Source organism: Physella acuta, unplaced genomic scaffold (assembly GCF_028476545.2).
Source record: "Physella acuta isolate Inbredline_101_S28 unplaced genomic scaffold, ASM2847654v3 ptg000743l, whole genome shotgun sequence".
Taxonomy (NCBI): domain Eukaryota; kingdom Metazoa; phylum Mollusca; class Gastropoda; family Physidae; genus Physella; species Physella acuta.
The window spans coordinates 1-14,870 of NW_026732261.1; the positions used below are offsets into that span (position 1 = coordinate 1).

The following is a 14,870-nucleotide window of genomic DNA, read 5'->3' on the forward strand; positions in this document are numbered from 1 at the left end:
GAAATTAATTTATTACTTTGGTCTTTGTTCAGTAAGTGTTTGGTTAAGCTTATTTCAGTAGGAGACTTCACAAGTGCAAGTGATTAGTGTTAGAGTTAAGTCCCTCTAGTTTAGAACATCCAAAAAATTCACACACAAACACACTTAAAATACAAATGCACACACAAAACACACACTCATGCAATATCACACATCAAACATCATACCAGTGAGTTTAGACTCTCTAATTTAGCAAACCCCACAAAATTAACAAACACACTCAAAATACAAATGCACACACAAAACACACACTCATGCAATATTACACATCAAACATCATACCAGTGAGTTTAGACCCTCTAATTTAGCAAACCCCACAAAATTCAAACACACACTCAAAATACAAATGCACACACAAAACACACACATACACATGAAACATCACACATCACACATCATGCATCATACATCACACATCACACATCATACATCACACATCACACATCACACATCATACAACACACATCATGCATCATACATCACACATCATACATCACACATCATACATCACACATCATACATCACACATCACACATTATACACCACACATCACACATTATACACCACGCATCACAATCATGTTAGCTGCCCCACTCCAAAGCCTTCACAAACTCTTCTTCAGAAAACTGCAGCATTTTGGCTGCTTCAATGTGCATCTGTGAACAGAGAAGTGCAGTGGTTAAAGGAAATCTGTCTATGGTGTATGATTGATGTTGCACCAGTGATGTTACCACTACACAATAACACCTCAAGTGTGTCAGCAATTGCTCCTATCATCAACACTACAAATGACAACCTTCAAGTGTGTCACCAGGTAACACTTACACATTATGTTGTATGCGGTTGATTGTTCAAAGCCCTCCCTACATCTCCCCACCTACCCGAAAAAATATCTCCAAAAAGTCAACCTAAACATCCCTCCCACCACACCTTATAACATCTTCAAATATATTTAATACCCAACTAGCCAGACCACCTCTTCCACCCCCACCTCAAGTTCTTCCACCACACCACTATTCCCTAATCGTCAGTAATACCATCCCCCCCCCACCCACTTCTCTTGCCCCAACTGACCTTCTGCCTCCCTCCCCCCTCCCCCCCCCCACTTCTCTTGCCCCAACTGACCTTCTGCCTCCCTCCCCCCACCCACCCACTTCTCCTGCCCCAACTGACCTTCTGCCTCCCTCCCCCCCCCCCTCCCCCCCCCCCCACTTCTCTTGCCCCAACTGACCTTCTGCCTCCCTCCCCCCTCCCCCCCCCACTTCTCTTGCCCCAACTGACCTTCTGCCTCCCTCCCCCCCACCCACCCACTTCTCCTGCCCCAACTGACCTTCTGCCTCCCTCCCCCCCCCCCTCCCCCCCCCCCCCACTTCTCTTGCCCCAACTGACCTTCTGCCTCCCTCCCCCCACCCACCCACTTCTCCTGCCCCAACTGACCTTCTGCCTCCCTCCCCCCCCCTCCCCCCCCCCCCCCCACTTCTCTTGCCCCAACTGACCTTCTGCCTCCCTCCCCCCACCCACCCACTTCTCCTGCCCCAACTGACCTTCTGCCTCCCTCCCCCCCCCCCTCCCCCCCCCCCCACTTCTCTTGCCCCAACTGACCTTCTGCCTCCCTCCCCCCCTCCCCCCCCCCCCACTTCTCTTGCCCCGACTGACCTTCTGCCTCCCTCCCCCTCCCCCCCCCCCACTTCTCTTGCCCCAACTGACCTTCTGCCTCCCCTCTCCCCCCACCCACCCACTTCTCTTGCCCCGACTGATCTTCTGCCTCCCCTCCCCCCTCCCCCCACCCACTTCTCTTGCCCCAACTGACCTTCTGCCTCCCCTCTCCCCCCACCCACCCACTTCTCCTGCCCCGACTGACCTTCTGCCTCCCTCCCCCCTCCCCCCCCCACCCACTTCTCTTGCCCCAACTGACCTTCTGCCTCCCTCCCCCCTCCCCCCCCCCACCCACTTCTCTTGCCCCAACTGACCTTCTGCCTCCCTCCCCCCTCCCCCCCCCCACCCACTTCTCTTGCCCCAACTGACCTTCTGCCTCCCTCCCCCCTCCCCCCCCCACCCACTTCTCTTGCCCCAACTGACCTTCTGCCTCCCCTCTCCCCCCACCCACTTCTCTTGCCCCAACTGACCTTCTGCCTCCCTCCCCCCCCCCACCTCTTGCCCCAACTGACCTTCTGCCTCCCTCCCCCCCCTCCCCCCCCCCCCCCACTTCTCTTGCCCCGACTGACCTTCTGCCTCCCTCCCCCCTCCCCCCACCCACTTCTCCTGCCCTGACTGACCTTCTGCCTCCCTCCCCTCCCCTCCCCCCCCTCCCCTCCCCCCCCCTCCCCCCCCCCCACTCCTCCTGACCTTCTGCCTCTTGAGAATGTCAATCAGCTTCATCTGTTTCTTGAAGCCAGACATGAGCTCGTTCTTCTGTTTCTCCAGCCTCTTGTTCTCTGACATCAGTTGGTCCAGTCTCTTCTTGTCTGTCTCATGGGCGTCCTGTGGACAGGGCAAGGTCAAGGCTTAGCTCTGAGCTTAACTTGTAACTCAACTTTAAATAAAGCCTTTAAGTAAATTGTTTAGCCTTCAGCTAAACTTATAACTAAGCTCTGAGCTAAACTTATAACTCAGCTCTGAGCTAAACTTATAACTCAGCTCTGAGCTTAACTTATAACTTAGCTCTGAGCTAAACTTATAACTCAGCTTTAAATAAAACATTTATGTGAATTGTTTAGCTTTGAGCTAAACTTATAACTAAGCTCTGAGCTTAACTCATAACTCAACTTTAAATAAAGCCTTTATGTAAATTGTTTAGCTCTGAGCTAAACTTATTACTAAGCTCTGAGCTTAACTCATAACTCAACTTTAAATAAAGTCTTTAAGTAAATTGTTTAGCTTTGAGCTAAATGTATAATTAAGCTCTGAGCTTAACTCATAACTCAACTTTAAGTAAAGCCTTTATGTAAATTGTTTAGCTCTGAGCTAAACTTATTACTAAGTTCTGAGCTTACCTCATACCTCAACTTTAAATAAAGCCTTTATGTAAATTGTTTAGCTCTGAGCTAAACTTATAACTAAGCTCTGTGCTCAACTCATAACTCAACTTTAAATAAAGGATTTATTTAAACTGTATCTCTAAGACAATTGTCTTCTTCTTCTTTGCTGTTAATTTTAGTGTTGGAAGGGGATACCCTCCATCACAATTAAGTATACATGTCAACTGGTTATGCGCCATTGAGGACATTGACTCCGATTTCAACCTTCTTTTCTTTTTGAATTTGCTTCCATAGCCTGTTTCCAACCAAGAACAAACTACAAGGCAGCAGTTGTTTGATTTTTGAGTTGTCTCTCCTAGAAGAGTGGCTGTCCCTAACTAACAATCCTCACCTACCCGAGGGTTTGAACTCGAGACTTTTTGGTTTAGCAACCATGAGCTATACCGACTCGACCACGCCGACCCCTTAGACCAGGGGTCTCCAAACTACGGCCCGCGGGCCGAAGTCCTCTCATCCGACCCGCTGAGATCTTTTTGTCCAAGTAAAAATCGTTTGTTGGTGATAGCTGAGGAATTTTGCCCAGAAAAATCAAAGACATGTCTGGAAGAAACTGGCCCCCGAACTGAAATTTGATAGTTAATGTGGCCCTTGGACTGAAAAGTTTGGAGACCCCTGCCTTAGACAATTGTGAGTGTGATATGATTTTTTTATACAATACATTCAACTAGTATTCTCCTTGATATAGAGTAGAAGAACAGTTATGGAACTTACCTTATAATAAATAAATAGTATTTCTTAGACCATTATATATTCGTAATAGAATATCTTTTTTAGAAGTATTACAGAAAATATTTATTACATTAAGTTCATTTCCTATGAACCATAACTCTCCTTGCAAGAAAGCAACAAAAGAGAGTTAACTTTTCTATTCTTTAAACAATAATAACTGCAACAGAATTGTTTTTTTTTTTTTAATTTCTGAAAATATTTATCAGCTAAGTTCTATAACTCCCAGTGACTGAGAGCAGGAAAACAGAGTTATGGAACTTGCCTTGGATGTGGTTTTAGCCTTTCCCAGCTCCTCCCTGTACTTCTCTATCTCCTCTAAAGCCCTGTTGAGTCTGACCTCTGTAGCAGACTGTGACGTCTGCTGCTGCTTCTGGTTTCTTTTCATCTGGTCCAGCTCCTACATGGAGGCAAGGGGGGGGGGGGGGGTTATAAAAATAATTGTTTTAATTCTCTGACTGGTATTCTTATATATAAAAGCCCATGAACACACTTCTCTCTCTCTCAATCTGCAACATTTTTGAGGCTATGTCATCAGTATGTTCATAGAGTACTTAAAGATACGGACTTATTGAAAATAATATGTTGGATGTTTTAACTATATAAACTAAATTTTATCTAAAGAAGGAAAATAAATATAAAGGTATATATTCTAATGTAAAGCACAATTTTAATAATGCCACCGATATAGTGTTTTTTCTTGTAAAAAGCACGCTAAAAAAATGATGTCATGTGTTTAAACTACGGTAAGTACACATCTTCCAATTTTAGAGTATGAAGAAATGAACTTTTTCATTCAAATTTGATTTAGATCTATAGATCTACTTATCAAGATGTACGCTATGAAATGTATACAATTTTATTGGCCAAAAACAATACAAATTATTTTAGAAAACAACATAATGACCCATTGAACGGCCGGGTTTTAACGGAATAATTTAACAGTGTGCATTTAATATGGTGTTGTGTTGACTAATAATGTATATAATTTGGTTTTTCTCATAGGTATTGGTAGCCTATGTTATTTTAAATGTGTTGGATTTTTAGCTATTTAGTTATTTCTTTGCTTAGTCACAATTATTGATCAACGTGTAATAAAGAACGTAGCGTTTTGACCAATATAACTGTTTTATAAAATATTTTTCTCAAACAAGTATAACACTAAAATATACAGGCCTATAATTCACGTGTAATGGGTACCAATGACTAGTGATCAATAATTCTTGATCACAAATGTTCCATAAATTTCCTGTTTTTTGTTTATTCTTACAGTAGCATTGGTGCATAAGGAAGCTGGAACAGATTTGCATTCTACTTTTGATTTTACTGAAGAGGGCATGAAGATTCCTTTATTTTGTAATCTACTATATCTACTTTGTAACACTGGCTAACTACAACATTAGACAAGTTAGTGAAAATTCTCTTATCTACTATATCTACATAAGAGAATTTTCACAAACTTTTCTAATGTTGTAGTTAGCCAGTGTTACAAAGGATAATGAAAATAAATAAATATATTAAAAGGTAGTTACAGGTAAGACAGAAATAACCTTTTAACCTTTTAACTAGTTCGCCTACGATGCCAATAAGAAGGAAAATAGAAAAAATCTTTGTGAACTATATTTGGGTTACGACGCAAATAAGAAAAAACCTTTGAGAATTATATTTGGGTTATGACGCAATTAAGAAAATACCTTTGTGAACTATATTTGGCTTATGACACAATTAAGAACATACCTTTGTGAACTATATTTGGCTTATGACACAATGAAGAAACAAGTTAATAAAAAGTCCAGTGACAATTTAAGCGCAATTTCCTTATGTTATCCATAACAAATTTTTGTGACCGAACGAAAGGATATTTTTGAAAACTTTCTTCGGCAATATTGTTCTCTAAATTATGGCAGAAATCGATTGGTAAATGTTTCAAGTCGCTAAGTGGTCTGGTTGCCAAGATATGGACCAAAAACTGCATTTTTTCGAGGTTTTTTGGCTTTTCCGGGAAATCCAGGAAGGAATTCCGGGAAATTACGCTAAAAACCTTTGTGAACTATATTTGGCCTATGACACAATTGAGAAATAACCTTTCTGAACTATATTTGGCTTATGACACAAATAAGAAAAAACTTTGAAACTGTAGTTTGCTTACAAAAAAATAACACTCAAGAAATAGTTTTCAGTTTGCCTATGACACCAACAAAAATATCTTTTTTGAACTGTATTTTTGCCCATCACACCAATAAGAAAAAAAGCCTTTTAACTGTAAATTGCCTATGACAGAATAAAGAAAACATCTTTTCACTGTAGTTTGCCTAAGATTAGAATAAGAAAAAAAATTCTAACTGTACTCTACCATTGACACACACAAAAAAAGAATTAAAAAAAACACCTTTTTTAAGGCTATCATCTGGTTTTCTAAGCTATCACTTTTGGCTTTAGCGTCCTCTGCCATTTTCTTGTACTTATCTATCTGCTGCTGCTGGGCTGAGCTGGTCCGAAGCAAACGGTTTCTTTCTTCTTCACTCTCTTTTACCTTTTGGCTGAGTGTTCTAATTTCATCTTCCTGTACATCAAGGGAAATAACGCTTTTTCAATTCAAGGGCGATAATCCAAATTCAAATATTTAAATTTCTCACTTCTGCTAAATAAATATGTAATTGAAATAAAGATTATAAAACATGACTTTAAATAGAAGATTGGAGTTTTGATTATAAATTTCAGATAAATTTCTTATGCATAACATAACATACAGATATTTTCAATTTATCAAACACCCATTTCAAACAATGTTATTTTTTAATCTGTTTATTTTTAAGATCTTTGTTGTCATCTCAATTAACGTTCTACTGGGCTTATCGATGAATAATATTAGAGGTTACTATGTTTAAATATAAGTTTTGGGATGGAGTGGTCTAGCGGACTGCCAACCCATTAGCTTGAGTTTGATACTGGGTTCAAGTCAGTAGACCACATCAACTCTTCATATGCCGAGGTCACAGAATCAAGTGAACTTCACTAGCCTCATCAGGTTTAAAAGGGAACTTTACTTATTTGTAACATATGTACAAAAAAGGAAACAAAGGCTGGTTGAAAAATATACAGTTCACATCTCATCATAAAATAAAAAATATATATAAAAAAAAAATTTTATAAAAAAGTTTTTAAAAAATGTTTTTTTTTAAATTTAGAATGTGGATTTCTGTAAAAAAAATTTTTTTTTAAAAAGCAACATCTTCTCCATTACTGTAACAAATGTAACAAAGTCTATAGATCACCTTTTTGTGATTTTCATGGACAAGCCTGTCAAGTTCCTCCTGCATGACACGTAGCTTTGCCTTCAAGAATCTGAGCATAGCCTCTACAATAGAACAAATCATTGAATGTATGAGCAACATCTACAATAGAACAAATCATTGAATGTATGAGTATAGCCTCTACAATAGAACAAATCATTGAATGTATGAGTATAGCCTCTACAATAGAACAAATCATTGAATGTATGAGTATAGCCTCTACAATAGAACAAATCATTGAATGTATGAGTATAGCCTCTACAATAGAACAAATCATTGAATGTATGAGTATAGCCTCTACAATAGAAAATTCATTGAATGTATGAGCAACATCTACAATAGAACAAATCATTGAATGTATGAGCATGGCCTATACAATAGAACAAATCATTGAATGTATGAGCAACATCTACAATAGAACAAATCATTGAATGTATGAGCATGGCCTCTACAATAGAACAAATCATTGAATGTATGAGCAACATCTACAATAGAACAAATCATTGAATGTTTGAGCATAGCCTCTACAATAGAACAAATCATTGAATGTATGAGCATGGCCTCTACAATAGAACAAATCATTGAATGTATGAGCATGGTCTCTACAATAGAACAAATCATTGAATGTATGAGCATGGTCTCTACAATAGAACAAATCATTGAATGTATGAGCAAGGCCTCTACAACAAATCATTGAATGTATGAGTATGGCCTCTACAATAGAACAAATCATTGAATGTATGAGCATAGCCTCTACAATAGAACAAATCATTGAATGTATGAGCATGGCCTCTACAATAGAACAAATCATTGAATGTATGAGCATGGTCTCTACAATAGAACAAATCATTGATAGCCTCTACAATAGAACAAATCATTGAATGTATGAGTAACATCTACAATAGAACAAATCATTGAATGTATGAGCATAGCCTCTACAATAGAACAAATCATTGAATGTATGAGCAACATCTACAATAGAACAAATCATTGAATGTATGAGCATGGCCTATACAATAGAACAAATCATTGAATGTATGAGCAACATCTACAATAGAACAAATCATTGAATGTATGAGCATGGCCTCTACAATAGAACAAATCATTGAATGTATGAGCAACATCTACAATAGAACAAATCATTGAATGTTTGAGCATAGCCTCTACAATAGAACAAATCATTGAATGTATGAGCATGGCCTCTACAATAGAACAAATCATTGAATGTATGAGCATGGTCTCTACAATAGAACAAATCATTGAATGTATGAGCATGGTCTCTACAATAGAACAAATCATTGAATGTATGAGATGAGCATGTCCTCTACAATAGAACAAATCATTGAATGTATGAGCATCATCTCTACACTAGAACAAATCATTGAATGTATGAGCATGGTCTCTAGAACAAATCATTGAATGTATGAGCATGGCCTCTACAATAGAACAAATCATTGAATGTATGAGCAACATCTACAATGGAACAAATCATTGAATATATGAGCATGGCCTCTACAATAGAACAAATCATTGAATGTATGAGCATGGCTCTACAATAGAACAAATCATTGAATGTATGAGCATGGCCTCTACAATAGAACAAATCATTGAATGTATGAGCATGGTCTCTAGAACAAATCATTGAATGTATGAGCATGGCCTCTACAATAGAACAAATCATTGAATGTATGAGTATGGCCTCTACAATAGAACAAATCATTGAATGTATGAGCATGGCCTCTACAATAGAACAAATCATTGAATGTATGAGTATAGCCTCTACAATAGAACAAATCATTGAATGTATGAGCATGGCCTATACAATAGAACAAATCATTGAATGTATGAGTATGGCCTCTACAATAGAACAAATCATTGAATGTATGAGCATGGCCTCTACAATAGAACAAATCATTGAATGTATGAGCATGGCCTCTACAATAGAACAAATCATTGAATGTATGAGCAACATCTACAATAGAACAAATCATTGAATGTATGAGCATGGCCTCTACAATAGAACAAATCATTGAATGTATGAGCATGGCCTCTACAATAGAACAAATCATTGATAGCCTCTACAATAGAACAAATCATTGAATGTATGAGCATGGCCTCTACAATAGAACAAATCATTGAATGTATGAGCATGGCCTCTACAATAGAACAAATCATTGAATGTATGAGCATGGTCTCTACAATAGAACAAATCATTGAATGTATGAGTATAGCCTCTACAATAGAACAAATCATTGAATGTATGAGCATGGCCTCTACAATAGAACAAATCATTGAATGTATGAGCATGGCCTCTACAATAGAACAAATCATTGAATGTATGAGCATGGCCTCTACAATAGAACAAATCATTGAATGTATGAGTTTGGCCTCTACAATAGAACAAATCATTGAATGTATGAGCATGGCCTCTACAATAGAACAAATCATTGAATGTATGAGTATAGCCTCTACAATAGAACAAATCATTGAATGTATGAGCATAGCCTCTACAATAGAACAAATCATTGAATGTATGAGCAACATCTACAATAGAACAAATCATTGAATGTATGAGTATGGCCTCTACAATAGAACAAATCATTGAATGTATGAGCAACATCTACAATAGAACAAATCATTGAATGTATGAGCATAGCCTCTACAATAGAACAAATCATTGAATGTATGAGCAACATCTACAATAGAACAAATCATTGAATGTATGAGTATGGCCTCTACAATAGAACAAATCATTGAATGTATGAGTATGGCCTATACAATAGAACAAATCATTGAATGTATGAGTATGGCCTCTACAATAGAACAAATCATTGAATGTATGAGTATGGCCTCTACAATAGAACAAATCATTGAATGTATGAGCAACATCTACAATAGAACAAATCATTGAATGTATGAGCATAGCCTCTACAATAGAACAAATCATTGAATGTATGAGCAACATCTACAATAGAACAAATCATTGAATGTATGAGTATGGCCTCTACAATAGAACAAATCATTGAATGTATGAGCAACATCTACAATAGAACAAATCATTGAATGTATGAGCATAGCCTCTACAATAGAACAAATCATTGAATGTATGAGCAACATCTACAATAGAACAAATCATTGAATGTATGAGTATGGCCTCTACAATAGAACAAATCATTGAATGTATGAGCATGGTCTCTACAATAGAACAAATCATTGAATGTATGAGTATGGCCTCTACAATAGAACAAATCATTGAATGTATGAGTATGGCCTCTACAATAGAACAAATCATTGAATGTATGAGCATGGCCTCTACAACAAATCATTAAATGTATAATCTGTACAGCTTGATAAAAAATTCAATATGACCTCTATAACATATAGGTGCATTAAAATTATAAGCTGTACAAGCTCCTTAGTAACAGAGGGATATACAAATGAAGATAAATATAAATAACTGATTTAAAAAATGGCAAATAAGCTCTCGTTTGAAGTAATTTTTTCAGCACAAAAAGCCATATGAAAAAGAGTTACTGACCTCTAAAAATGTGTTAATAATGCATTTAATAAAAATATGAAATTTTTTCCTTTCATGGTTTTTGTATTAACTTACATGTTTAAATTAAAATAATTTTTTTAGATTATGTATTATAAATGAATGAACTTTATTCAGAACTAAACCATAAGAAGTTGGTAGTCACCATAATATGTATTCAAATAATTTTTGTTTAAAAATATTACTTTATTAATTAAAAATATATTTTTTTCATTGAAAAATTCATTTTTATAGTTTTTGTAATGGCTTTGGAGACAGATAATTAATTGTATATGGAACCATTGCTAACACAAAAACACACAAGTTCTGTGATGCGACCAGCGATTGATTTCCAGCCCTCCACCAACAAACCACACAACCAACACACAGTGGTGGGAGAGAAATTACAGGCCTAGTGTTGATAAACATGTCCAGCAGCTGGCAATAAATTTTAAACATTTTGAATACCCTGTTGCTGTTCGGCTTCAGTGCAATGCTCAATATGGCAATGGCCATAGAAGTTGAACAAGATAAAGATAACGTCTTTACAAATCATAACTTTATAGAGTCAAAAAATGTAGGAGATGAGTTCAAATGTTGGAGTGTTACCTGAGCCCATGTCGGACGCCCCCTGGGGTAGGATATCCTCATCACCATCGTCCCCTGTCCCCATGCTGTCCTCCCCTAGACGGGAGGATAACTCCGAGAACTCCATATGTAGCGCTGTCATGAAGGAATCCTCCGGAACTGCCACATCATCAGCAGCTCGCACTGGAGCTGATTTCTTTTTGCTGTTTTATTTTGAAATATTAAGTAACTTCCCTTTTCAACTGAATTTAATAGTTATATTAAATTAGTTCCCTTTTTGACTGACTTATCTCTTTAAGCCCATTGTTAAATTCACGTTTAACTGGAATATTTTTTTTAACCAATTTTTACCAGTAACTATGCCACTAAATGAGGTATATCTTTTTACCTGTAGATTTAAAACCCACATATTACTGTTATATATTAATCGTAATTTAATACCCTACACTGATATTAATCTTAACTAATTATTTACTTATTGAAGATCGATAATTACTTAGTTTTCAAGAAGAAAAAATTAAGTGTTAAAACAATGCTGTTCTGCTAATGGTTTTACAAAAAAATTTAAAATAAAATATAAAATTAACCCAACAGGAAAACTACAAGAATACACTGGAAAATCTAGCTGTATCACCAATCCAGATTTATGATTAAAAACGTAGATACAGACAAACCACAAAATTAACAAAAGATGCTGGGAGAGGCATAGCAGTCTTAAAGAACTAATTAATAATATCAAATTAATCCCCTTTTCATTCAACATTAATAATGATAATATTTAATTATTTCCCATTTAAATTTAATAGTAACATAATTTTATTCACTTACAGTTTAGTAATAATGTTTACACTTGCAAACATGAAACTATACTTGTTTAGGGAAAAAAAAAAAATTTAAAAAGTTCATGACAACATTCTTCCCACAGAACAAGTACACTTGCTTCCTTTCTGCTCATTGTTTTTTTTTTCCCTAGACATGTATAGCATACAGCGTAAACACTGCGTAAGGAAAATAAACGGTGCTGTCATATACAAATCTTTTTATTCCTCTAAGTAATGTTGAAGCAGGGGTTAAGGTAGGTTGGAGGTGGTTAGGGGGTAAAAGGAACTCTTATGGACCCCATTCTATATTCTTAAATATAAATTGCACTTCCATCTGAAAGAAAGATCTGTGAACTTACTTTCCAGACCCTGACGGTGGCCTTTTGGCTGATGTTGGTCTGCTTGAGTTACTGGCCTTTGACTGTGATCGAGATGAAATTTCCTGTTGTGAAAAAAAAAATTTTGCATGATACATAAATGATGGAATTGTTTATTTTAATGAGGTATAGTGAAACTCAATATAGGCTTTTAATTTTTTATGTTATTTCTTGAGGTTTAAGTTTTTTCAAAGTTCTTGTTTCTTTCAATGTTTGTCTCTGATCTTTAATTTACAATTACAGTAATTTGGAATTTCTAAAATTGGAAGAATTTTAAGAAATAGAATGCTATTAGTAAGTGTTAACTCTTTGCAAAAAGTTAGTAAAAGAAAATTTTCTTTTTTCTTTATTTTTCAAATTAACATTTCTAAGGTAATTTTTTTTGTTTTTTTGTAATGAATTACTACAAATTCAGACATTGCTATTACACTTAACTTACAGCATATCTGTTAACTTTCTTTTCTCTTTCTGTTAGTCCATCATCGAGTTCTCTGAAAATAAATGTGAAATTATGTGAAAAGATGAATCATAACTAGAACATTGAAAATTAGAATTGAAAGCCCTTGTAACTGGTAAATGCAAATTAAATGGGAAACAAAATCTTTCTGGAACTCACTCAAGAAACTCTTCTGTGTTGATGTTATCAAGTAAATGCGATTTGGCCAAGACATTTTCTTGCTCTTTCTGAAAGAAAAAAATTATTTTTTCTTAGACATTATTTACAGTGTCAGTTTGCCTTGCCTTGTTTGCTTTCAAATTACAGCTTTCATCATCAGCCTGTGGGGACTGACACATATGAAACAGTAATTCTTTTTTCTGACTTTTTTCCTTAAATTACATAATTTTTGCATAGAACCTGCAAACAATATCTGAATATATTATATCAGATGTTCCTACAGAAATATATATAATAAATTAAATATACGCACAACAAAATTATCGTATTCAATTACAATGATTTTCTAACTTGTTAATCATAAAATATATAAGTGAAAAATCTATTTTCATGCTAGTGGTTATTTCATTTTGCGCTTTTATTTACAGTTTTAATATGGTAAAATTTATAGTTATGTTTTGCATTAAATATTTATGATACCATACTTTTACTTTGTCAGACTTATGTCCCTTTACTTAAAACTTAAATCGTTGGACCACGTACCATAACCATTTCAGCTTCTTGTACCAGAGAGGCAGTCTTAGCTTCAAGTTCAGCATTTAATCTCCTGAAACATACATTTTACAATTATTTTAATAGGAGGAAGAGGGGTGGGGGGGGGGGGATATGTAGTCAGATGTTAGAGCATACCACTGCTTACTCATAGGTCTCAAGTTTGAATCCTGGGCGAGTCTGTAGGTTATCCCTGAGTCCACCCAACTCTGATGGGTACCTGACTCGTGTTAGGGAAACAAAGGCGACTGGGCATAACGCTGACCACACTATCCCCCTGCATGCTGCAGTCATTGAAACAGATTAACTCTACTTCATCCGCTCCATATTTTCTGGGCACAATGATAAGTTAATAGGGATTGTACAGAATGGATGAGTAAGTTATCATCACTGGTTCAAGTATTTTTTTCTATTTAATTTACATAATTATCTTCCTTACGACAGACAAATAAGCTTTTATTTTGACCATATGCTAAGTGAGAACTATTCCCATATGGTTTAAGATTTAAAACTGGTTTTTTAAAAAGTTTAAAATCTTACTTGTATTCTTCTTCCCTGCTGAGAATATCAGAATGTTTTCTTGTATCTGTACCAGACTTCTGTGCAGAAGACACATTGTCGCTGCTACTATGCATCTTATTCTTGAAATAATATGAAATGTATTGTTTTAGTAATTTTTATAATTTATGTGTAGTATATGTAAAAAATTTGAAGTTTTATTGCACTATTTCTACCCAAAAACTGGTATATCAAGTTTTGGTAATAATATAGTTTATCTAATTAAAAAACTAAATTTTAATAAATTAATAACATTTTAACTAATTTCCCAAATTTTTATAATTTTTTCAATACTATGGCTAGGTGAAGCACTTAGTTTTAATCACTTTTTTGAGGGGATTCATAAATTTCCTAAAAAAATCATAGTTTTAACTAATCAGAGAGCTGCTTTCTTTTTTTGCATATTTTGCATTATCACTTTTTTGACACCTCATGAAATTTTATTTTATTTAGGACTTAAGTCAGTTGGAGCCTTAAATTTTGCAATTAGGGCCTCTAAATTCTAAAAAAAATCATAGGGCCTATTAAAAATAATTTTAAATTGCGTAAGACATCCTAATACCTATCATTAAATGAATTAATTATTAATAGCTATGCTACAGTCACACACACACACACACTAATCACTACAGTCTACACTAAGTCTACAGACAAGACACACCTCACTCTCTAATTTAGAATAGTCACTAGTCTAGTTAATAGTTATTAGTTAAGTACATTTAGTAGA

General features: G+C 35.9%; 1 protein-coding gene and 1 long non-coding RNA gene across 2 annotated transcripts; both read right to left on the reverse strand.

The window, feature by feature from the left end:
- Positions 1-562: 562 nt before the first annotated feature.
- Positions 563-11,416, reverse strand: LOC131950187 (testis-expressed protein 9-like). The gene is made up of 6 exons (XM_059312246.1): positions 11,241-11,416; positions 7,079-7,161; positions 6,193-6,366; positions 4,069-4,203; positions 2,386-2,520; positions 563-695 (listed from the first exon to the last, which is right to left on the reverse strand). The coding sequence occupies exons 1-6, from the start codon at positions 11,359-11,361 to the stop codon at positions 621-623; spliced, it is 723 nt and encodes a 240-aa protein (XP_059168229.1). The 5' UTR covers positions 11,362-11,416; the 3' UTR covers positions 563-620.
- A 1,617-nt stretch (positions 11,417-13,033) lies between these two features.
- On the reverse strand, positions 13,034-14,231 carry LOC131950188 (uncharacterized). Its single transcript, XR_009388297.1, has 3 exons — positions 14,126-14,231; positions 13,577-13,640; positions 13,034-13,101 (listed from the first exon to the last, which is right to left on the reverse strand). It is a non-coding gene; the product is annotated as an uncharacterized LOC131950188 (long non-coding RNA).
- Between the last annotated feature and the right edge of the window lie 639 nt (positions 14,232-14,870).

Excerpts from the sequence above, each read along its gene's own strand:
- LOC131950187 (XM_059312246.1), bottom strand. The coding sequence starts at position 11,361 with ATGACAGCGCTACATATGGAGTTCTCGGAGTTATCCTCCCGTCTAGGG. Across the intron at positions 7,162-11,240 it reads GGCGTCCGACATGGGCTCAG|AGGCTATGCTCAGATTCTTG; the intron begins GTAACACTCCAA and ends GTTCTATTGTAG. Across the intron at positions 2,521-4,068 it reads AGGCTAAAACCACATCCAAG|GACGCCCATGAGACAGACAA; the intron begins GCAAGTTCCATA and ends CCCTGTCCACAG.